This window comes from Aquarana catesbeiana, linkage group LG08 (genome assembly GCF_042186555.1).
Source record: "Aquarana catesbeiana isolate 2022-GZ linkage group LG08, ASM4218655v1, whole genome shotgun sequence".
Taxonomy (NCBI): domain Eukaryota; kingdom Metazoa; phylum Chordata; class Amphibia; order Anura; family Ranidae; genus Aquarana; species Aquarana catesbeiana.
In genome coordinates this window covers 297,030,371-297,054,991 of record NC_133331.1, presented here as the reverse complement: position 1 = coordinate 297,054,991, position 24,621 = coordinate 297,030,371, and the positions used below count along the sequence as shown (strand labels likewise).

The window sequence follows — 24,621 nt, the reverse complement described above, 5'->3', positions numbered from 1 at the left end:
CCAATTACTTGAATGGGCACTTTTGATTTTTCCAGTTACAGTCCCATAGAATTCAATGTGGTTCGGTTTGAACTTTCTCGATGTTCAAAAGTTGTGCCGCGAACCAAACAGGGGTTTGTTCGGTCCAACTGTAATCACCAGGATGTACTTCACTGCTGGTTCTCACCTGCTGCTTTTTCGGTTCTCTTTGTTTTGATCCTTTCATCTTCCTAAATAGTGAGTGAAATAAACTGAACCGCTGCTCTCCACGGGTTCATATTCAGAATCCCAATCTGACAGTGAGAGCTCCTCCCAGCTACTCTCATCTGTCATGATCAGAATCTGAAGACCCCTCTCACTTCTGTACCTTTTTTTAGACATGGTGTTCATGTTTCTGCTGGCTCTGGTGACACTGTACTGGTGTGACCGTGATCAGGAACTTGTGTGTACTTGTTTGAAACTGGTACAGATATTGCTGGCTGCACTGGTCACATGGTACTGGTGTGACGGTGATCAGGTACTGGTATGTCAGTGACACTGGTACAGATATGGATTGGGCCCTGTACCCTGATCTGTAATTGGCGGTGTCCAAGAGACACAACGATCACAGGTCCCACCGCTACACGCCCCCGAGGGGTACAGTGGGAGGATGTACGGGTATGTTTCCCTAAATAGACAAAGCTCCCGTCCAACTGTATATGTATAATGGCTGGGCGGGAGGTGGTTAAATAAACATCTCCTGACACTTAGGGGTCTATTCAGAAATAATTTGCACAGTAATTTGCCCTGGTAAAGTGCATGTACATTCCTTCTCTGGGTATCGGTGTAAAAAATGTATGTTATTCGGCTATTTGCTGAGCTTTTCATATGTTTTCCATTGATTTAAAATGAAAATACCACATTTGGCCAGTAGATGGCCCTAACCCACCTACTTAGTGCCATGTAATGACCAAATGTAGTATTGTCCCTTCTAAATCAATGGTTGGTATAATATTGTTGGCTTCATTCACTCACGTTCTGCAATGTCTTCTGTACTCATAAGTGTATGATCTCAGTTATTTGTATGAAATCACGTCTGATGGAGGAAACTAAGGGGTCTACTTTATAGAATATTAGTTGATGATTGTGACAAACATTTGCCCAGCTGTGAAAAATTCTGCCTATTTTATAATGAACACAGTGATTTCCTATGATCCTCAGCTCCATCTAGTGTTTATAATGCAGTATTTTTTTCCTGAAAGACCTTCATCAGTAAAACTAGTGCAACACCGCATTATGGCCACAAGATGGAGCCAATGATCATAGGAAATCATCATAAGAAATACAATATGGACACAATTCATCACAGTTGGGTGAATGTGCATCATATTTCTTCAAGAAGTTTTAAAAAACAGACCTGAAAGTGTTTGTGAAATCTTCCACCACAAAATGTACTCAGCCAATGAGAGGTAATGAATCCATTTTTATTTTAAAAGGCGTAGAGGACCGCCTTTTAAGTGGTGGGGTTAACGTGTTTCGTCCTGGAAGACGACTTGAGAAAACAGATCTCTTGCAAGAGTTTACACCACAAAATGTACTCAGCCAATGAGAGGTAATGACTCCATTTTTATTTTTCTCCTACTATCAATGGCCAACACGGTACAACACTTCATCCATGTCTTTGGTGATCTCTGATCTCCTTATCAACTGTTCCTTACATGATGAAGATCAGCCATGGAGTATATCTGAGGTGTATATCAGGGTGTGCTTCTTCCCCACATGTCCAGCAACATTCATATACAAGACATTTCCCGCACTAATACACCTCGAGGGTTGTGTGGGACCCCTGATGTACAGGAAGACAGGACTTCAGTGAGGAACAATTCCCTCACTCAGGACAAGAATACGGCTTCTCCCCCATTTGAGATCTCTGATGTCTGTAAATAGAGGACTTCTGTGGGTTACACTTCTGCTAATCAGTGGAAAGTGGATCTAGCTCTGTGCTGCAATCTCTGATGTTTGTTAAGACTGGACTTCAGTGAAAAACATTTCCCGCACTCAGGACAGGAATACGGCTTCTCCCCCGTGTGAGATCTCTGATGTGTGTTAAGACTAGACTTCTGTGAAAAACATTTCCCGCACCCAAGACAGGAATATGGCTTCTCCCCCGTGTGAGATCTCTTATGTTTGTAAAAATAGGCCTTCTCTGAAAAACATTTCCCGCACTCAGGGCAGGAATATGGCTTCACCCCCGTGTGAAATCTCTGATGTGAGTTAAGACTGGAATTGTGTGAAAAACATTTCCCGCACTCAAGACAGGAAAACGGCTTCTCCCCCGTGTGAGATCTCTGATGTGTGTTAAGTCTAGACTGCTGTGTAAAACATTTCCCACACTCAAGACAGAAATACAGCTTCTCCCCCGTGTGAAATCTCTGATGTGATGTAAGACTGGAATTGTGTGAAAAGCATTTACCACACTCAGGACAGGAATACGGCTTCTCCCCTGTGTGAGATCTCTGATGTGAGTGAAGACTTGAATTGTGTAAAAAACATTTCCCGCACTCAGGACAGGAATGTGTTTTTTCTCCTGTGTGAGTTCTTTTATGCACATTAAGATCGTATTTAGAACGGTAACGTTTCCCGCACTCAGGGCAGGGAAATCTCTTATGTGTTGGAAGGATGGCACCGTCCCTCACAGTCTGAGGTTCCTCAGGATAAGAGGAATACGATGGTCCGGCACCGTCCCGCACAGTCTGAGGTTCCTCAGGATAAGAGGAATACGATGGTCCGGCACCGTCCCGCACAGTCTGAGGTTCCTCAGGATAAGAGGAATACGATGGTCCGGCACCGTCCCTCACAGTCTGAGGTTCCTCAGGATAAGAGGAATACGATGGTCCGGCACCGTCCCGCACAGTCTGAGGTTCCTCAGGATAAGAGGAATACGATGGTCCATCTACACTGTGTGGTGCCGGATGGACATTTGAGGTAGTCGGGTTTTCTCCTGGACTATACTGTGTGATGTCCTCATCTTCTACTTTACAGTCTGGAGACAAAGTGAGACAATCCTCTGAGGTTTTCCTCATCTCCCGTCCATCTACTAAAATAGAAATACAAAGATTATTACTAGACATGAGCTGATTGGTTCCCCTAAACCAGGACTCCGCCCACATCAGGCAGCTTTGTCTCTGAGGATCTTACAATTCCACCCTCAAGGTAACTAGTAAATGGGTCCTCTGATCTCCTACCAGTTCATTTCTTTATTCATGGACCTTAGTCAGAGAGTGAGGAAACAACGAGAAGTGTCTTTTATAGGAGTGACAGTGATGAGGGGATTATAGGACGAGTGTCAGGAGTATGTAATGTACAACAAAGTGACCAGTCCTTCTCTGGACAAATCAGTGAGCAGTATGGGTGGAGGAATGTATTTAGTATTAATGACCCACCTGTGCTGATCTCTGTAGGAGTGTCCTCCTCTATAAATGTCCCCGATATTCCATCCTCCTCCATAGACTGCTGATCACCCCTCACATATGTCTCCTCTTCTTCTTCTGATTTAACCTCAAATTCTGTATTCTGTAAAATAAAAGTTTACATACAAAATCCACACATCTCCATGGGTCCATGTTCTAGATGCTACATCCTACTAACCTTATAATGATGAGGGATGGTGTGATCTTCCTGTGTGGAATCCCGGGAATACAGAGGACGGGGACATCTCTCTGGTGGGTTCCTGGTATTAGGTGGCTCCATCATATCCTTGTTTCCATCTGAAAACTCCATCACTCCATACTCCTCATCCTCCTCTTTAAACTCTTCTTTCACATCAATATTATCATCCTCGAGGTTTCCATTATGAATATATAATAAAACATTAATTGTAACAAACATGCTTGTAGATAAATCATAACTATCAATAATTGTTCCTCGTCTACCTGATGATAGTGAGGGATGGTGTGACCTTCCTGTGTGGAATCCCGGGAATACAGAGGACGGGGACATCTCTCTGGTAGGTTCCCATTACTGGATCCATCTGTAGGAAACACACACACTGACTGAATACATTGTTTCTATGTGTTTATCAGATGATGGGGGATCTAGGTGGAGCCTCCGTACTGCTCTCTCCTTTACAATAAAGTCTCCTCTTACCCGGTGATGTGAGGGGCGGCTGATTGTCCATCATGACGTCCTTGTAGAGATCCTTGTGTCCTTCTAAATACTCCCACTCCTCCATGGAGAAATAGACAGTGACATCCTGACACCTTATAGGAACCTGACACACACAATGATACAGTCACCATTCAGACACATCCCTTGTCTGTTACTGGATAATGTCCCAGAATTCCCAGAATCCTCCTCACCTCTCCTGTCAGCAGCTCCATCATCTTCTTGGTGACTTCTAGAATCTTCTCCATGTTGTGTCTCTCAGGTTTTAGGGAGTCACATGGAGGCACTGTGATGGTCATATGATCACCTGACTTCACAAGAGGAAATCTCTGTATTGGAGAACCAATAGGAATATCATGTTAGAATCCCAGAATCCTCCTCACCTCTCCAGTCAGGTCTGTGTTTTATTAATAGAGATAAGAGTGATGTCATGTGATCTCCCAGAATCCTCCTCACCTCTCCGGTCAGATCTGTGTTTTATTAATAGAGATAAGAGTGATGTCATGTGACCTCCCAGAATCCTCCTCACCTCTCCGGTCAGGTCTGTGTTTTATTAATAGAGATAAGAGTGATGTCATGTGACCTCCCAGAATCCTCCTCACCTCTCCGGTCAGGTCTGTGTTTTATTAATAGAGATAAGAGTGATGTCATGTGACCTCCCAGAATCCTCCTCACCTCTCCGGTCAGCAGGTAGATGATCTCCAGGGTGAGGTTTAGTATCTTCTCAGTCATGTGACTCCGGACCTCCTCCATCCTCATTGGTGGCGTCATTTGATCTATACAGGTCTCCTTGTAGACGGATAACTTTGGGAAATGAGAGTAAGAATTATTAGGATGGTATTGGTCACTCAATAATAGGTTGTGGGGTTGGGGGTGTGGGGGGAATAGGAGGGTTGCTGTACATTGAAGAACTACTACCCCCATGGGAACACATTTCATTTGGACTGTTTAGGGCGGGGCTCGACAAATGTGCTTTGTATATAGGAGATAAAAATATTAGAAGCCAGTTTTTTTGTAACTAACAAATCTTACGGGTGGAACATGTTCCCGAAGGTGAATTTATTCTTTAACCCTTACTCAGGCAGAGCCATTTTTGCGGTTTTTTGTACATGTTTAAAAAAAGTTAAGGCCTGAAGATTCCATAAATTCCCCCCAAATATGATATATTTTCTTAAAGCAGACACCCTAGAGAATAAAATAGTGGTTGCTCCAAATATTTATGTCCTTGTCAGGTCTGGGCTCAGCCCTTTCTTCTCTGAGCTGGCTGCTCAGCTGTCGGCTAATTGCCAGCTCCCATCTCTCTCCACAGTTACTCAGCTGTTGATGATATCCTGCTCATCAGTCCTGCCTACTTAAGCCGTCCAGTCCAGAGGATCTCTGCCTTTGCCTTGGTCAACATAATAAGAAACTATCTCCTGTGTTCCTGTTTAAAGACTTTGCTTTGCTGACATCCCTTCCGGCTCCAGCTCCTGCTTGCTGTTCCACTACATTGATCCCTGACTTCTGGCTTGGCTGACTATCTGTTCCGGTTACTGAACTCTGGCTATGTTTTGACTACAGAAGGGGAAAGGGGATCACTGCTCCAAGTAGATCAAATGGAGATGAACCTCTCCTCAGAGTTGAAGCAACAGTTGCTGGCAATGCATATAGCAATTAGGATGAGGGAAGATTCTGGACAGCCGCACCCCGAAAATTAGAATTTATTCATAAAAAAGGAATATCAAAAATAAATGCCACAGCAGAACACAGGACAGAAGCTCTGACGCGTTTCACACTATCAAACAGCGTTTAATCATAGCTATGATTAGATCTATGATTAAGCATTGTTTGATAGTGTGAAACGCGTCAGCTATATTTTCTTAAAGCAGACACCCTAGAGAATAAAATAGTCGTTGCTCCAAATTTTTATGTCACACAATATTACTGCAAATTGTTCGGTAAAATATAAAAGATGAGGTTGCACCGAGTAAAGAGATACCAGACATGTCAAATCTTAAATTTGCGTGCGCCCGTGAAATGGCGAGAAACTTCAGTACCCGATATTTATTATATATATATTAATATCTGCTTTGAAACCCCCTATAGGTCATCAGTTTAGCGTTACGGAGGAGGTCTGTTGTTAGAATTATCGCTCCCATATCGGCGTGTGTGGAGATATGTAACATGTAAAACATTTTCAGGCGTAGGCACCCCGCTGCATATTTACGTTTGTACGTGCGTATATGTGGCATGGGGGGCCTAATTTTTTTTTGGGGGGGGGGGGGATTTTATGCGCTTGGGTGCAACTTGAATTTTTTACAATTAAAATTACAATTACAATTAAAATAAAGATTTTTTTTACTTTTTTTCTCCACCACATACGGGACAAAAAGTCATGTCATGATTTGTTTAGTGATACATCTCTCCCAACTGTCCCAGATTTGGAGGGACTGTCCCGGATTTGGAGGGACTGTCCCGGATTTGCATCTGGTGGCAAGTGAGAATCCGCAACGTGTGGCAGGTGACGTGACCAGGGACAAGTACAGGGGGTTAGGAGGGCACAGTACAGGGGGTTAGGTGGGCCCAGTACAGGGGGTTAGGAGGGCACAGTAAGGGGGTTAGGAGGGCACAGTACAGGGAGTTAGGATAACACAGTAAGGGGGTTAGGAGGGCACAGTACAGGAGGTTAGGAGGGCACAGTACAGGAGGTTAGGTGGGCACAGTACAGGAGGTTAGGAGGGCACAGTACAGGAGGTTAGGAGGGCACAGTACAGGGGGTTAGGAGGGAACAGTAAAGGGGGTTAGGTGGGCCCAGTACAGGGGGTTAGGAGGGAACAGTAAAGGGGGTTAGGAGGGCCCAGTACAGGTTAGATGGGCCCAGTACAGGGGGTTAGGTGGGCCCAGTACAGGGGGTTAGGAGGGAACAGTAAAGGGGTGTAGGAGGGAACAGTAAAGGGGTGTAGGAGGGAACAGTAAAGGGGTGTAGGAGGGAACAGTACAGGGGTGTAGGAGGGCACAGTAAGGGGGATAGGAGGGCACAGTAAGGGGGATAGGAGGGCACAGTAAGGGGTGTAGGAGGGAACAGTACAGGGGTGTAGGAGGGCACAGTACAGGGGTGTAGGAGGGTACAGTAAGGGGGATAGGAGGGCACAGTAAGGGGGATAGGAGGGCACAGTAAGGGGTGTAGGAGGGCACAATGGCATCACTAGGGGGGAGCGGGGGGTGAGGGCTGCACCCAGGTGATACCCGCCAGAGGGGTGACACCCGGCATTGTATTGAGAGAGGCGCCGCGTCTCTCTCTTCTTCCTCCTGCACACTCCGGTATCTCTACTGGCATCTGCCGTGTCTCCTTGGCTCCCTGCGATGTTCGGGGAGGGAGGAGGAGATAATATTGTGAGGCAGACAGCGCAGGAGAAGAGTCCCATTGCCCAGCACCCACATGTCCTCCGGGAACCGCAATCACCTATTATTGTGACAGGCAGACGGGGAGAGGTGACGGCAGACGGGGAGAGGTGCCGGAAGATGGGGAGAGGTGCCGGCAGACGGGGAGAGGTGCCGGCAGACGGGGAGAGGTGCCGGAAGATGGGGAGAGGTGCCGGAAGACGGGGAGAGGTGCCGGCAGACGGGGAAAGGTGCCGGCAGACGGGGAGAGGTGCCGGCAGACGGGGAGAGGTGCCGGAAGACGGGGAGAGGTGCCGGAAGACGGGGAGAGGTGCCGGCTGTCTATCACAATTACACTCTTTAGAGCTGATGGAGCCTAGGCTCCTCCTCCACACTGACAGTATATCCACAACAGGAGGAGGAGCCTAGGAGGAAGGACATGTGTATGGACAGAGCCACACTGATCTGAGGTCTGTGAATATAGAAAGGGGAGATATACACGGGGGGCTTACATTAGGGAGAATACACGGGGGGGGTTACATTAGGGGGGTTACACGGGGGGAGGGTTACATTAGGGAGAATACACGGGGTGAGGGTTACATTAGGGGAATTACACAGGGGAAGGGGTTACATTAGGGGGAATACATGGGGGAGGGTTACATTAGGGGGATTGCACAGGGGGATAGCTGTGCTGCTGCGCTAGCCTGCTCAGTGACCGGTGGGTTGGGGGGGTGACACTAAATTTTACCGCACTGGGTGACACCAAACCTAGTGACGCCACCAGGAGGGCACAGTAAGGAAGTTAGGAGGGCACAGTAAGGGGGGTAGAAGGGCACAGTACAGGGGGTTAGGAGGTCACAGTAAGGTGTGTAGGAGGGCACAGTACAGGGGGTTAGGAGGGCACAGTACAGGGGGTTAGGTGGGCACAGTACAGGGGGTTAGGAGGGCACAGTAAGGTGGGTAGGAGGGCACAGTAAGGTGGGTAGGAGGGCACAGTAAGGGGTGTAGGAGGGCACAGTAAGGGGGTTGGGAGGGCACAGAAAGGTAGGTAGGAGGACACAGTAAGGGGTGTAGGAGGGCACAGTAAGGGGGTGTAGAAGGGCACAGTACAGGGGGTTAGGAGAGCACAGTAAGGTGGGTAGGAGGGCACAGTGAGGGGTGTAGGAGGGCACAGTGAGGGGTGTAGGAGGGCACAGTACAGGGGGTTAGGAGGTAACAATAAGGGGGTAGGAGGACACAGTAAGGGGTGTAGGTGGGCACAGTAAGGTGGGTAGTAGGGCACAGTAAGGGGTGTAGGTGGGCACAGTAAGGGGGTTGAGAGGGCACAGTAAGGTGGGTAGGAGAGCACAGTAAGGTGGGTAGGTGGGCACAGTAAGGGGTCACTGCTGGCAGAGCTTTGTCTCCCATCCCTGCATTGTACACATCCTGAACACAGGCAGAGCTCCCCACACAGCACACACTGGAGGTGAAATCCCATTCCCTGCACAGTGTATATCTAACTACTGGTTGCAGTTCTGACCTGTGACCTTCCATGGTGGGAACGGAGTTGCAGTATCTATCTATACACTATGCAAATGGTACCTGTAAGGGAATGGGATGGGGAGGAGGAGCTCTTAGTTCTGTGCTCAAGATGGGAGACTGCCGGCAAGTGTCAGGGGTGGTGGAGGGCTTGGAAGGGGGGAGCCCACCCCTCCCTAGTACCCCACCCGCCCCCAATACCCCCCTAGATCGGGGCATGATCTTACCTCTGCTACGGGTACTGCATTAATGTCTACTGCTCCGATCCCCGCCGGCTCTCCTCTCCACGCCCTGTGATTGGAGCACTACAGATCCCGCTCACATAGGCAGTGCCCAGGTTGGCCCTGTGCATTAAGATGACCCTGGGCCTGAGGAGGGAGCCGGCCGGAGGGGAGGAGGAGGCGTTCCACTCCCAAGGTGACGTCACTTCCTGTATTGGAGCATTTTCATGAGTACCGATACTCTCAAATATGCCTAGTATCAGTCCCGATACCGGTATGTCCATTTCTTAGCTGTGTAGTCAGGATGTAGGCCATGTATGGTCAGGATGGTCATTGTCTTGTCTATTTATTGTCAGTGCTGTTTGTTTAGAACAGGGGTCTCAAACTGGCGGACCTCCAGCTGTTGTGAAACTATAAGTCCCATCATGCCTCAGGCTTTGCTTGTGGGGGTCATGCTTGTAACTGTCAGCCTTGCAATGCGTCATGGGACTTGTAGTCTCGCAACAGCTGGAGGGCTGCCAGTTTGAGACCCCCCTGGATTATAGGGAAAAAATTAGTAGAATTTATCTCCAAAATGAAGAGAATGTTCCGGCCCCGTAAGTGGGGGAATGTTCTGCCCCTGAAGGGGTTAATCTAGGTTTCCACACTATATATGTGTGTATCATCATCTGCTGGAGATAAAATACATCACAGTGACTATGGAAGAAGAGGACGGACATGACGGGGGGGTTACTGGGTTTAAATAGAAAATATCTTATTACCTTCTCTACTGCCACTTCCAGCGACGTCTCCTCTCTACTTCCTCCTGACTCACCTCTCACCCGGAACTTCCTGTGTGTGCCTGACATCACTTCCTGTCTCTATGGTAGAAGTGAGAAGATCACCACCTTGTGGAGCTCCACTCCCGGCAAGGACATAGTTGCCAACATTGTAAAAAAATTTATAGGGACACTTTTTTGGCTGTAGGCGGAGTCTTATTATAATTAGGGGGCGGGACATTCGTTTGTAGGTGTGACACAGCAAAAAAAAAGAAAAATGCGGCGCGCGCGAGGGAGGGAGGGAGAGAAAAAGAAGGAAAGAAGGAGTGAAGCAGAGAGAAGGAAGGAAAGAGGGATGGAGGGACAGCAGGCCCAAATCCTACACCACAATAGAAATGTGTATTTCAGAGTTTAACAAATCAGCAGATAAAGAAACTCCAAACACCTGGTGTTAGCGCTTCAATCATCCCAGCACCATGGTTGTTGTGGTGTCAGGATGACTGAAGCGCATTATTACTATTATTACATTGTTATATAGAATGAAATCATTCAACTCACCATAATCCAGAATCAGTGGGACCCCTGAGTGCATCAGGTGCCCCCAGCAGAGTCTGTCCTTACATCAGGTGCCCCCAGCAGACTCTGTCCTTACATCAGGTGCCCCCAGCAGAGTCCGTCCTTACATCAGGTGCCCCCAGCAGAGTCCGTCCTTACATCAAGTGCCCCCAACAGAGTACGTCCTTACAACAGGTGCCCCCAAAAGCAGAGGCCCACCTTACAGAACTGTGTCCCTGGCAGCAGAGCCCCTCCTTACATCTGGTGTCCCCAGAAGCAGAGCCCTCCTTTACATCTGGTGTCCCCAGCAGTGGAGCCCCCCTTTACATCTGCTGTCCCCGGCAGCAGAGCCATCCTTTAAATTTGGTGTCCCCAGCAGTAGAGCACTCCTTTACATCTGTGTCCCCAGCAGCGGAGCCCTCCTTTACATCTGGTGTCCCCAGCAGCAGAGCCCTCCTTTACATCTGGTGTCTCCAGCAGTGGAGCTCTCCTTTACATCTGTGTCCCCAGCAGTGGAGCCCTCATTTACATCTGGTGTCCTCAGCAGTGGAGCCCTCCTTTACATCTGGTGTCCCCAGTACAGTACCTCTTACATCAGGTGTCCTCAGCAGAGTGCCTCTTACATCAGGTGTCCCCAGCAGAGTGCTTCTTACATCAGGTGTCCCCAGCGGAGTGCCTCTTACATCAGGTGTTCCCAGCGGTCAGTGTCCCCAGCAGAGTGCCTGTTACATCAGGTGTCCCCAGCAGAGTGCCTCTTAAATCAGTGCCCCCAGCGGAGTGCCTCTTAAATCAGTGCCCCCAGCGGAGTATGGGCTGCAGACGGAGTGTTGGCTGCAGTCTAGCTACATCTCCTCTCATTCCTTGGCTGGAGAATTGTGAAGAGAGAAGCCGATTCAATGGCTGCACGGATCGGCCCCTCCCCTCTCCACCCAACACGAGGAATGAGAGGAGATGTAGCTGAACACAAGGGGAAAGCTCTCGCGGCAGTGCCGGCGGCCATTTTGTTGGAGCCAGGTGCCAGAACTGCTGCAGAGCCAAACATTCCCGTTCTTCCATGGACAAAAAGCAAAATCCCGAATCGGGACGGCCTCCGATCGGGACGAGGGTCCCAAAATCGGGATTGTCCCGGGAAAATTTTCCCAGGGACTGTTGGCAACTATGCAAGGGACATATATGTAAATAAATTTATATGGACATTTTTAATTGAATTCATTTTTTTAATAGTGAGTTCTAACTACAAATTGCAATGGGCAGAATAGGTAACTGTATCTGTTATTCAGCCGTGGATGGTACTCACTGTATTATCTTTCAGGGAATGTTTAGAACTCAACAAATGTCACATTTGTCGCCTGACAGCCAGAATTAATTTCTTCACACATCATCTCTCTAATGTGGCATTTTAAAATAGTACTTTATATTGAGGTGCATTAGTGCACATTTACTGCAGTATATAGAGGTGTGTTAGTGCACGTTTACTGCAGTATATTGAAGTGCGTTAGTGCATGTTTACTACAGTATATTGAGGTGCATTAGTGCACGTTTACTGCAGTATATTGAGGTGCGTTGGTGCATGTTTACTGCAGTATATTGCGGTGCATTAGTGCACATTTACTGTAGCATATTTAGGTGCATTAGTGCATGTTTACTGCAGCATATTTTGGTGTGTTAGCGCACGTTTACTGCAGTATACTTTGGTGTGTTAGTGCACGTTTACTGCAGTATATTGAGGTGCATTGGTGCACGTTTACTGCAGTATATTGCGGTGCATTAGTGCATGTTTACTGCAGTATATTGAAGTGCATTAGTGCACGTTTACTGCAGTATATTGAAGTGCATTAGTGCACGTTTACTGCAGTATATTGAGGTGCATTAGTGCACGTTTACTGCAGTATATTGAGGTGTGTTAATGCACGTTTACTGCAGTATATTGAAGTGCGTTAGTGCACGTTTACTACAGTATAGTGAGATGCGTTAGTGCAGGTTTACTGCAGTATATTGAGGTGTGTTAGTGCACGTTTACTGCAGTATACTGAGGTGCATTAGTGTACCTTTACTGCAGTATATTTAGGTGTGTTAGTGCACCTTTACTGCAGTATATTGAGGTGCGTTAGTGCACGTTTACTGCAGTATATTGAGGTGTATTTGTGCACGTTTACTGCAGTATATTATAGTGTATCAGTGGAGTGTGTCTGTGTACTCAAGTTAAAGTGCACCAAACACCACTTTCCATTGATTAAAGTGCATCCACGTACACATTTCTCTATCACATTTCAGTAATAAGCCCCCCTTATCATGTCTGGGAGGACAACAAGGAGAGGCAGACGTTCCCATGGCACCGTGAGGGGGCAGCAGCATAGTTATCCACGGGCAAAGCTTGTGGTCAGTCTTCAGGCAGAGCATCATTTCCTCTGTTTAGTGATGTTGCCTGTGCATTCCAGCCACACAATGCAGAGGAGGTGGTGGACTGGCTTACTAAACCATCCTCATCCTCCATCACCTAAGCAGAGACTAGTGCGCAGTCCCCTGCAGCTGCCAGAGTGGATTATTCTGCCTCCTTGTCCACAGCTATTCCTGCCATGGCGCCAATTTTTCCACACCTGCGACTTCTATCCAAAGTCTGCGAAGGACACCAGAATTTATACAAAAAATCTCTAATCTTGTTCCCAGTGCACTATATTGTGGCCTCATCATACAGACTGGCCCACCATGCTGTTGTTTACAAAATAAAATAACCTTGCAGGGAAAATCAATTTAAATGTCATTTTTTGGCCTTTATAAACGTAATTTTTGCTGAAGCAGGTTCTATACATGCTACAGATGTGCTACTTTACAGGACAACTAAGGCGACTCCCCAGGAATTTTCAATTTTTCAGCTTTCACTTTAACCATCAGTATATTACCGCTCATTTAAAAATTACGTTTTTTAAAAACTTTATTTCATTGAAACATGTCTCCCAGGGCAGTACCTGGACACCCATAACCATTGTATTCCCAATTACTTGAATGGGCACTTTCGATTTTTCCAGTTCAGGTCCCATAGATTTCAATGGGGTTCGTAATTCGGCTCCGAACTTTCTCGATGCTCGAGAGTTCTGCCGTGAACCAAACAGGGGTTAGTTCGGCCCATCTGTAATCACCAGGATGTACTGCACTGCTGGTTCTCACCTGCTGCTGTTTCGGTTCTTTGTTGGGATCCTTTCATCTTCCTAATCGGTTACTGAACCGCTGCTCTCCACAGGTTCATATTCAGAATTACAGTGAGAACTCTGACAGTGAGAGCTCCTCCCAGCAATTCTCATCTGCCATGATCAGAATCTGAAGACCCCCCCCCCCCCTCACTTCTGTACCTTTTTTCAGACATGGTGTTCATGATTCTGCTGGCTCTGGTGACACGGTGATCAGGGACTGGCGTGTACTGGTTTGACACTGGTACAGATATTACTGGCTGCACTGGTCACATGGTACTGGTGTGACGATGATCAGGTTCTGGTATGTCAGTGACACTGGTACAGATATTGATTGGGCCCTGTACCCTAATCTGTGATTGACGGTGTCCAAGAGACACAACGATCACAGGTCCCACTGCTACATACAACCGAGGGGTACAGTGGGGGTACAGTGGGAGGATGTACGGGTACGTTCTCCTAAATAAGACAAAGCTTCCATCCAACTGTATATGTATAATGGCTGGGCGGGAGGGGGTTAAATAAACATCTCCTGACACTTAGGGGTCTATTCAGAAATAATTTGCACAGTAATTTCCCCGGGTAAAGTGCATGTATATTCCTTCTCTGAGTATCGGGGTAAAAAATGAATGTAATTTGATGATCTCAGTTATTTGTATGAAATCACGTCTGATGGAGGAAACTAAGGGGTCTATTTTATAGAATAATCGTTGATGATTGTGGCAAACATTTGTCCAGCCGTGAAAAATTCTGTCCATTTTATAATGAACACAGTGATTTCCTATAATCCTCAGCTCCATCTAGTGTTTATAATGCAGTATTTTTTCCTGAAATACCTTCATCAGTAAAACTAGTGCAACACCGCATTATGGCCACAAGATGGAGCCAATGATCATAGGAAATCATCATAAGAAATCAAATATGGCCAAAATTCATCACAGTTGGGTGAATGTGCATCATATTTCTTCAAGGAGTTTTAAAATACAGACCTGTAAGTGTTTGTGAAATCTTCCACCACAAAATGTACTCAGCCAATGAGAGGTAATGACTCCATTTTTATTTTTCTCCTGCTATCAATGGCCAACACGGTACAACACTTCATCCATGTCTTTGGTGATCTCTGATCTCCTTATCAACTGTTTCTTCCATGATGAAGATCAGCCATGGAGTATATCTGAGGTGTATATCAGGGTGTGCTTCTTCCACACATGTCCAGCAACATTCATATACAAGACATTTCCCACACTCACTAATACACCTCGAGGGTTGTGTGGGACCCCTGATGTACAGGAAGACAGGACTTCAGTGAGGAACAATTCCCTCATTTAGGACAGGAAAGTGGCTTCTCCTCCATGTGAGATTTCTGATGTCTGTAAACAGAGGACTTCCATAGATTACACTTCTACCAGTCAGATGTGGAAAGTGGATCTACCTCCGTGTTGTGATCTCTGATGTTTGTTAAGACCGGACTTCAGTGAAAAACATTTCCTGCACTCAGGACAGGAATACGGCTTCTCCCCCGTGTGAGATCTCTGATGTGTGTTAAGACTGGACTTCTGTGAAAAACATTTCCCGCACAAAAGACAGGAATACGGCTTCTCCCCCGTGTGAGATCTCTGATGTTTGTAAAAGTAGGCTTTCTCTGAAAAACATTTCCCGCACACAGGGCAGGAATACGGCTTCTCCCCCGTGTGAGATCTCTGATGTGTGTTAAGACTGGACTTCTGTGAAAAACATTTCCCGCACCCAAGACAGGAATACGGCTTCTCCCCCGTGTGAGATCTCTGATGTTTGTAAAAATAGGACTTCTCTGAAAAACATTTCCCGCACTCAAGACAGGAATACGGCTTCTCCCCCGTGTGAGATCTCTGATGTTTGTAAAAATAGGCCTTCTCTGAAAAACATTTCCCGCACTCAAGACAGGAATACGGCTTCAACCCTGTGTGAGATCTCTGATGTTTGTTAAGGCTGGAATTGTGTGAAAAACATTTCCCACACTCAGGACACGAAAACGGCTTTTCACCCGTATGAGATCTCCGATGGGTGTGCAAACTGGACTTTTGTGAAAAACATTTCCCACACTCAGGACAGGAATGCATTTTTTCTCCTGTGTGAGATCCTTTATGGACATTAAGATCGTATTTAGAACGGTAACGCTTCCCGCACACAGGGCATTGAAATCTCTTATGTGTTGGAAGGACAGCACCGTCCCGCACAGTCTGAGGTTCCTCAGGATAAGAGGAATACGATGGTCCGGCACCGTCCCGCACAGTCTGAGGTTCCTCAGGATAAGAGGAATACGATGGTCCGGCACCGTCCCTCACAGTCTGAGGTTCCTCAGGATAAGAGGAATACGATGGTCCGGCACCGTCCCGCACAGTCTGAGGTTCCTCAGGATAAGAGGAATACGATGGTCCGGCACCGTCCCTCACAGTCTGAGGTTCCTCAGGATAAGAGGAATACGATGGTCCATCTACACTATGTGGTGCCGGATGGACATTTGAGGTAGTCGGGTTTTCTCCTGGACTATACTGTGTGATGTCCTCATCTTCTACTTTACAGTCTGGAGACAAAGTGAGACAATTCTCTGAGGTTTTCCTCATCTCCCGTCCATCTACTAAAATAGAAATACAAAGATTATTACTAGACATGAGCAGATTGGTTCCCCTAAACTAGGACTCCGCCCACATCAGGCAGCTTTGTCTCTGAGGATCTTACAATTCCCCCCTCAAGGTAACTAGTAAATGGGTCCTCTGATCTCCTACCAGTTCATTTCTTTATTCATGGACCTTAGTCAGAGAGTGAGGAAACAACGAGAACTGTCTTTTACAACATAAGAGTATATAGTGCAGGGGTCAGGAGTATTTACCATACAATACACCAATCAGACATAAAATTATGACCATCCACCTAATATTGAGTAGGTCCCCCTTTTGCCAAGATACGAAACACATCCCCCAGGTGCCTAGGCCGAGCAACACATATACCAAAATTCAATATTTTACTGCCAGCACAGAGAAGGAAGATTATTCGAGAGAAATACAGGAATACAGGACGGGGAACACAGCTCAGGAAAGTGACCAGGGGATTACAGGCTGATATCACCCAGTCCCCGCCCTACTCTGGACCAATCAGTGAGCAGTATGGGTGGAGGAATGTATTTAGAGTTCATGACCCACCTGTGCTGATCTCTGTAGGAGTGTCCTCCTCTATAAATGTCCCCGTTATTCCATCCACCTCCATAGACTGCTGATCATCCCTCACATACCTCTCTTCTTCTTCTGATTTAACCTCAAATTCTATATCGATTGGATCTCCACTCTAAACCAAGAAAATCAGAGAGAATATCATCTGTAAGATATAAGCTTTATTATTGTGACATCACATAAGAAATCCACACATCGTCTCCATGTGTCTTTGCTGTAGATTTTCCATCCCACCAACCTTGTAACATTGAGGGATGGTGTGATCTTCCTGTGTGGAATCCCGGGAATACAGAGGACGGGGACATCTCTCTGGTGGGTTTTTGTAGCTGGATGACTCCACCATGGTGTCCTGGTACAGATCTTTGTGTTCTTTTGGAAACTCTGACTCCTCCATCACCCCATCCTCATCATCCTCCTCTTTTATCTCTTCTTTAACCTCAACTTTACACTCTCTCAGGTTTCCACTCTGAATATATAATAAAAATGACATCAGTGGTAACAATGCAGATAATGTACAGATCCTAATGATACGATCAGTGATTGTTCCTCATCTACCTGATGATGGTGAGGGATGGTGTGACCTTCCTGTGTGGAATCCCGGGAATACAGAGGACGGGGACATCTCTCTGGTGGGTTCCCATTACTGGATCCATCTGTAGGAAACACACACACTGACTGAATACATTGTTTCTATGTGTTTATCAGATGATGGGGGATCTAGGTGGAGCCTCCGTACTGCTCTCTCCTTTACAATAAAGTCTCCTCTTACCCGGTGATGTGAGGGGTGGCTGATTGTCCATCATGACATCCTTGTAAAGATCCTTGTGTCCTTCTAAATACTCCCACTCCTCCATGGAGAAATAGACAGTGACATCCTGACACCTTATAGGAACCTGACACACACAATGATACAGTCACCATCCAGACACATCCCTTGTCTGTTACTGGATAATGTCCCAGAATTCCCAGCACCGCTCACCTCTCCTGTCAGCAGATGGACCATCATGGTAGTCAGTTCCAGGATCTTCTGCTCTTTGTTCCTCTCAGGTATGGGAGAAGAAGGAGGAGGCACCATGGTGGGGCTCTGGGTCCTGCTCCATCCTCCTGAGATTGGCTCCCCACTAGACTTCTTCACTACAACATAATCCTACAGATCAGGAGGAAGATAAACCGATATCAATCATCTGACATCATCTAAAGGTCTACAATAAGAACATGGTCTACTGAGCAGACTAGACAAGAGTGATGTCATGTGACCTCCCAGAATCCTCCTCACCTCTCCGGTCAGGTCTGTGTTTTATTAATAGAGATAAGAGTGATGTCATGTGACCTCCCAGAATCCTCCTCACCTCTCCGGTCAGGTCTGTGTTTTATTAATAGAGATAAGAGTGATGTCATGTGACCTCCCAGAATCCTCCTCACCTCTCCGGTCAGGTCTGTGTTTTATTAATAGAGATAAGAGTGATGTCATGTGACCTCCCAGAATCCTCCTCACCTCTCCGGTCAGCAGGTAGATGATCTCCAGGGTGAGGTTTAGTATCTTCTCAGTCATGTGACTCCGGACCTCCTCCATCTTCATTGGTGTGATCATGTTATCTATACAGGTCTCCTTGTAGACGGATAACTTTGGGAAATATAATAATTATTTGGATGTTATTGGTCACACAATAATAGGAGGGTTGCTGTACATCAGGGGTGTCCAAACTTTTTTCAAAGAGGGCCAGATTTGATGAAGTGAACATGCGCGAAGGACGACTATTTTGCCTGACATTCTTCGAACCAGTAAAATTAAATGCAAATTAACTAATATACTGCCCGACAAGAGTTCTCTTGCCTTTGTGGCTGTGTGTGGTGAAGAGTCTAAGGATGATCTCGGGCGTGTTATTTGAATATACCGTATTTATCGACGTATAACACGCACCTTCACTTTAAGAGGGAAGTTTCAGGAAAAAACTTAAATCTTAAATAAAGTACTGTGAAGCAAAAAAAGGGTCAGTGCCCATCAATGCAGCCTCAACCATTGCCAAGAATGCAGCCTCACCATTGCCATCAATGCAGCCTCACCATTGCCAAGAATGCAGCCTCACCACCATTGCCATGAAGGCAGCCTCACCATTGCCATCAATGCAGCCTCACCATTACCATCAATGTAGCCTCACCATTGCCAAGAATGCAGCCTCACCACCATTGCCATGAAGGCAGCCTCTCCATTGCCATCAATGCAGCCTCACCATTGCCATCAATGCAGCCTCACCATTGCCAAGAATGCAGCCTCACCACCATTGCCATGAAGGCAGCCTCACCATTGCCATCAATGCAGCCTCACCATTGCCAAGAATGCAGCCAAACCATTGTCATCAATGCAGCCTCACCATTGCCATCAATGCAGCCTCACAAATGCCATCAGCGCAGATTGATCAATGCCCATCTGCGGCCCTTAGAGGACAGGGAGGGGGGACGGGACGAGCTCCGACAGATTACATACAGGAGAATCTCTTGTTTACATGGCGGCCTCTTTAATACAAAGTCCCGCCTCCTATGATAGACAGAACAGTCGTCCAATGGCAGCCCAGGAGACGAGGCTTCCTATTACAGAGGCCGCCGAGTAAACAGGAGATTCTCCAGTATGTAATCTGATGGCGCTTGTCCCCTCCCCCCTCCCTGTCCCCTCTGGGGCAGCCAGAATCAAACGATCTGCGTATAACACGCACACCCGATTTTCTTAGAGTGAAAAAGTGCGCGTTATACGCCGATAAATGCGGTATATATCTCAGCGCTCGGGGAGCCACAAAAGATATATACCGTATTTATCGGCGTATAACACGCACTTTTTCACCCTGAAAATCGCGTGCGCGTGTTATACGCTGATCGTTCAATTCTTGCTGCCTCGGAGGGGACAGGGAGGGGGCGGGACGAGCGCCGTCAGATTACATACGGGAGGATCTGAAAATTGGGTGAGCGCGTTATACGCCGATTCGTTGGGAGCCACAAAAGATATATATATATACCCTGTTTCCCCGAAAATAAGACCTAGCGTGATTGTCAGTGATGGCTGCAATATAAGCCCTACCCCCCAAAATAAACTCTACCCTGTTTCCCAGAAAATAAGCCCTACCCTGAAAATAAGACCTAGCGTGATTGTCGGTGATGGCTGCAATATAAGCCGTACCCCGAAAATAAGACCTACAAGGACTTTAACTAGGGCTTATTTGGGTAGTAGGGATTATATTGCAGCCATCACCGACAATCACGCTAGGTCTTATTTTCGGGGAAACAGGGTATATATATATATCTCCAAATTACTAGTGCGAAACAAGGGCCGCAATTGGCCTGCGGGCCGGACTTTGGACATGCCTGCTGTACATTGGAGAACTACTACCCCCCATGGGAACACATTTCATTTTTTGTACTGTTTAGGGCGGGGCTCGACAAACTTGCTTTGTATCTAGGAGCTAAAAATATTACAAGCCAGTTTTTTTTGCAACTAACACATCTTACGGGTGGAACGTGTTCCCGACGGTGAATTTATCCTTTAACCCTTTCTCAGGCAGAGCCGTTTTTGAGTTTGTTTTGCAAACATTTAAAAAAATAATTTTAGGCCTGAAGATTCCAAAAATTCCCCCAAAACATGATATATTTTCTTGTGGTTGATAGGACAATTCAGCAGAGGAGGGCATGAAGGTGGAGGAGGAGGAGGGGGCAGAGCGGACAAATCCCGCATCATCACCACCAGCTGTATGGAGACGTATCAACCCAACAAGCTGCAGCACCGAGCCCTGTCCTGCATCCTTCCGAGTTGCAAGCAGAGTTACCCGTTGTGCTGTGGATGAAATATATTGTGCCTGCCCATGCTTGCTGGACCACGTCTGGAATTTGCGGCTGACTGCCTTGCCCAACGATGCCACAACAATGCCTTCCACGTGATGGTACAGAGCTGGAATGGCTTTACATGAAATAGCGACTGGGAACCTGCCAGAGTTGTAGAGCCAGCAGCGTTGACAAGCTTGCATTTAGACGCTGGGCATGTGGGTGGCAGTGACTGTATTTTATTTTTTCACACTGCAGCAGATGGGGCAGAGAAATATGCCGGCTATAGTCTACAGCTGGTGGTGTGCTGCAAGGATCTGGGACACCCTGAGCTATACCATCATCCCTGTCAGCGGAGGCTGCTGGGAGGCCATGAGGTATAGCGGGGGGCAGACAAGTGAGTAAGGAGGAGGAACAGAATTGCTCCCCTTTTGTGTGGCTTGCTAACGGGCTGAGTGGTGGGAGGTTAAACGCCTTGTCAAGCATGTGGTACCCAAATGGCTGGTGTTTTTGGCATAGGAATAGGGTGGCTGCTCTCTACTCTTCCATGATGGCGGCCTCGTTGGGGTTGTGCCTCACCCTCACTTTCCTCCTCAGCGCTATCCGGCACCCAAGTCACGTCAGTGACCTCATCATCATCATCATCTCCTCCATCCTCATTACCACTGGAGACAACTTGGCAATACGCTTCGGCTGGGGGAACATGACTGCCAATTTGTGTACCAGTGTTCTCCCCTCTCTGTAGGCTCATGTTCCTGCCTTCCTCAACCTCAGAACCAACATCTGAATCAAGTAATGGCTATGCATCGTCAAGGAGCAAGTGGCTGACGCTGTGTTCAAATAACTCAGCTGACTCCTCCATGCATGAGGCTGGGGCTATGGCAGGAATAGCTGTGGACAAGGAGGCAAGTTTAGCCACTCCGGCAGCTGCAATGGACTGCGCACAAGTCTCTGCTTGGGTGACGGAGGATGAGGATGGTTTAATAAGCCAGTTCACCACCTCCTCTGCATGCTGTGGCTGGATAGCATGGGCAATATCACTAAACAGAGGAAATGATGTCCTGCCTGAGGACTGACCACAACCTTTGCCTGTGGACACCTACACTGCTGGCCCCCTCACAGTGTCATGGGAACGTCTGCCTCTCCTTGTTGACCTCCCAGACATGATGGGGGGAGGTGCTTATTAACAAAATGTAATAAAGATGTGGAAATGTGTACGTGGATGCATTTTAATCAATGGAAAGTGGTGTTTGGTGCACTTTTTAACCTGAGTACTCACTACAAAGACACTTTGTGAACATAAGTGGAATTTTGAACTAAAGTGGAGAGTTAATAACCAGGAGTTGAAAACAGGAGTTAAGACAGGACTCTTCTAACCTGTAAGTAACATCTTAAACTTCCTATAAGTATTTATATTGTAACTGGGAAATGAGTGCTAGCAGGGTTGAAGGTTTTGCTCAGTGCACAGTGTGTCACATATATGCAAAATTGGTGCAACAGATGTGAGCAGGTTGCCCTTCTGGAAGCTCGCATTAGAGATCCGGAGGAGCAAGTTGCAGCACTGGGCAGAAAGGACAACCTTGAAAGGGGTCCTCTGCTTGCTGAGCAGGTGCTCAGTAGGGTTGATGTGGAGGGTGGAGGGGCAAGTCGTGATCATCAGGTAGGAAGATGGGTTAAAGTAGTGAGAGGGAGTGGAAGGGGCTCACAGAAAAGGAAGGCCAGTCCTGTGTTTGTGCATCAAAACAAATTCGCCAAGTTGGGTGAAGATGTGGAGGTGGAAAACACAGAGGTGGCAGCCCTGGATGTCACTGCTACCCCTAACAGCCGGGAGAGCAGCCCATCGTGCATCCTACCCGGGACCCTCTTGGCCTGTCAGATGCATCCATCCAGAGTTTTTGTGGATCCCAAGAGGAACTTGCTGACTTTTGGCCGGAGTTGCCGGCTAATCAGGATAATTGCCGGAACTCCGGCTGCAAGGCTCCAATCTCCGGCAGCCTGCTGACTGACAGGAGTGATGTCACTCTCTGCAGTAAGAGAAGGGATTTGATTGGATAGCAGGAGGATGCTTCTGGTGGAGTAGAGAGCTGTGGGGGAGGGGTCTGTTTTTTTCCCTCCAATGGCAGCCCAGTGTGGGAGGAGGAGGACAGCAGGGGGAGGGGTTTGTTCTCTTGGTTGGCAAGTTTAGTGTAGTATCCAGGACATTGTACAGGGTGGTGGTGGGTTTCTGGGGCTCAGAATTCCAGCACCGGGCACTGCCTGACCCTGTGTCATGGGAAGGTATTGGCCTGAACCCTGTATGCATAGCAGTGACCCCTGACCAATCGAGTGACCACCAAGGGATGAAGGACTGCCCTTCTTCATTCTTGGTATCTTGAAAATTTTTCATTTGACCAGTGAGATGGTGAGAAGGTGAAGGTCGCCTCCATTTCCGGGCAGGAGTTCTGTAAGGAGGTCTGAAAAGTAAGTGTAGGTGGTAGGACCATCATAGACCAAGAGCCCCATTCCCTACTTAAGAGTCCCCCTGACCCTACAGCCTCCTCTTCCCTCAGAGCCCTGATGCCTGCCAACCCTATGAAGGGCCCAGAGCCATTCAACTCCACTACCCCCTCAGGGGCCCCGAAGACCTCTAGCCTCAGTACCCCGTGAGATGTCCCTCAGCTCCTCTACTTCCCTCAGTATTTTCCTCCCTCTGGCACCAATGATGGAACATATTCTTCATGGCAGGCTGGGGAATGTTTTCTTCCTCCTGACCAGCAATGTAAGGGGCTCTATGCTCCATACTCCTGACCCCTGCACCCCATCATTGTGTTGGCTGCATAGTGTAATGATTGCCCATTGGCTGCCTGTGTAGTGTAATAATTGCCCTTTGTAGGCCATGTATGGTCAGGATGGTCATTGTCTTGTCTATTTATTGTCAGTGCTGTTTGTTTAGAGGAACATATTACTAGAATTTATCTCCAAAATGAAGAGAATGTTCCGGCCCCATAAGTGGGGGAATGTTCTGACCTTGAAGGGGTTAATCTAGGTTCCCACACTATATATGTGTGTATCATCATCTGCTGGAGATAAAAGACATCACAGTGACTATGGAGGAAAAAGACGGAACATGACGGGGGGTTACTGGGTGTAAATAGAAAATAAGATCTTATTACCTCCTCTGCTGCCCCTTTCAACAATGTCTCCTCTCTACTTCCTCCCGACTCACCTCTCACCCAGAACTTCCTGTTGATACCTGACATCATTTCCTGTTGTTACCTGACATCACTTCCTGTCGTTACCTGACATCACTTCCTGTCTGTACCTGACATCACGTCCTGTCTGTACCTGACATCACTTCCTGTCTTCCATAGAGACTTTCTCGAGGGGATGGAACCTCCTGCAGAGTGGAGCTCCACATTTGACAGGAACCATGTGGCCTCCACTGCACCTTTTTTTTTTTTTTCCCCCATCCCTCTCTCTAGTTCTCTTTCTTGTTCTTTCTCTCTTTTTTTTTTTTTGTTCCTCCCCCTCTTTTCCTCTCCCTTCCATGTATTCTCTATTTTTATGGCATAAACAAGACCAAGGATAAATCCAAGGAAAAAACCAAGCTTAACTTACCAACCAGCCCACAGACAACCAAATAACCTTTTTAATGGCCCCCGTAGACACGATCGGACTTTCCGCCAACAAAACCGTGGATTTTTGTTTGAAGGATGTTGGCTCAAACTTGTCTTGCATACACACAAATGTTGGCCAACAATTACGAACGCGATGATGTACGACTAGCCGAGAAAAAAGGAAGCTCAAGAGCCAGTGTGGCTCCTTCTACTTGATTCCGAGCATGCGTAGACTTTTGTGCGACGGACTTGTGTACACACGATCGGAATTTCCCACAGCAAAGTTTTGTTGG

The 24,621-nt window shown here is 47.2% G+C and overlaps 4 protein-coding genes across 4 annotated transcripts in view; all 4 read right to left on the bottom strand.

The window, feature by feature from the left end:
* Nucleotides 1-1,571: 1,571 nt before the first annotated feature.
* Nucleotides 1,572-3,089, bottom strand: LOC141106832 (uncharacterized). The gene has a single exon (XM_073597761.1). The coding sequence runs from the start codon at nucleotides 3,087-3,089 to the stop codon at nucleotides 1,935-1,937; it is 1,155 nt and encodes a 384-aa protein (XP_073453862.1). The 3' UTR covers nucleotides 1,572-1,934.
* A 127-nt stretch (nucleotides 3,090-3,216) lies between these two features.
* LOC141104930 (uncharacterized) overlaps nucleotides 3,217-24,621 on the bottom strand; it is a 170,256-nt gene continuing 148,851 nt past the window's right edge. The window contains exons 3-4 of the mRNA XM_073594736.1: nucleotides 3,607-3,988; nucleotides 3,217-3,531 (exon numbers count right to left, since the gene is read on the bottom strand). Coding sequence (XP_073450837.1) covers nucleotides 3,265-3,531; nucleotides 3,607-3,957 — 618 coding nt within the window. The 5' untranslated portion in view covers nucleotides 3,958-3,988 and the 3' untranslated portion in view covers nucleotides 3,217-3,264. The remainder of the gene's footprint in view (nucleotides 3,532-3,606; nucleotides 3,989-24,621) is intronic.
* On the bottom strand, nucleotides 13,881-16,332 carry LOC141104876 (uncharacterized). Its single transcript, XM_073594663.1, has one exon. It carries the CDS (start codon nucleotides 16,320-16,322, stop codon nucleotides 15,129-15,131), a length of 1,194 nt encoding a protein of 397 aa, XP_073450764.1. The 5' UTR covers nucleotides 16,323-16,332; the 3' UTR covers nucleotides 13,881-15,128.
* On the bottom strand, nucleotides 17,627-19,260 carry LOC141105479 (gastrula zinc finger protein XlCGF66.1-like). Its single transcript, XM_073595331.1, has 3 exons — nucleotides 18,421-19,260; nucleotides 17,905-18,072; nucleotides 17,627-17,818 (listed from the first exon to the last, which is right to left on the bottom strand). The coding sequence occupies exons 1-3, from the start codon at nucleotides 18,514-18,516 to the stop codon at nucleotides 17,627-17,629; spliced, it is 456 nt and encodes a 151-aa protein (XP_073451432.1). The 5' UTR covers nucleotides 18,517-19,260.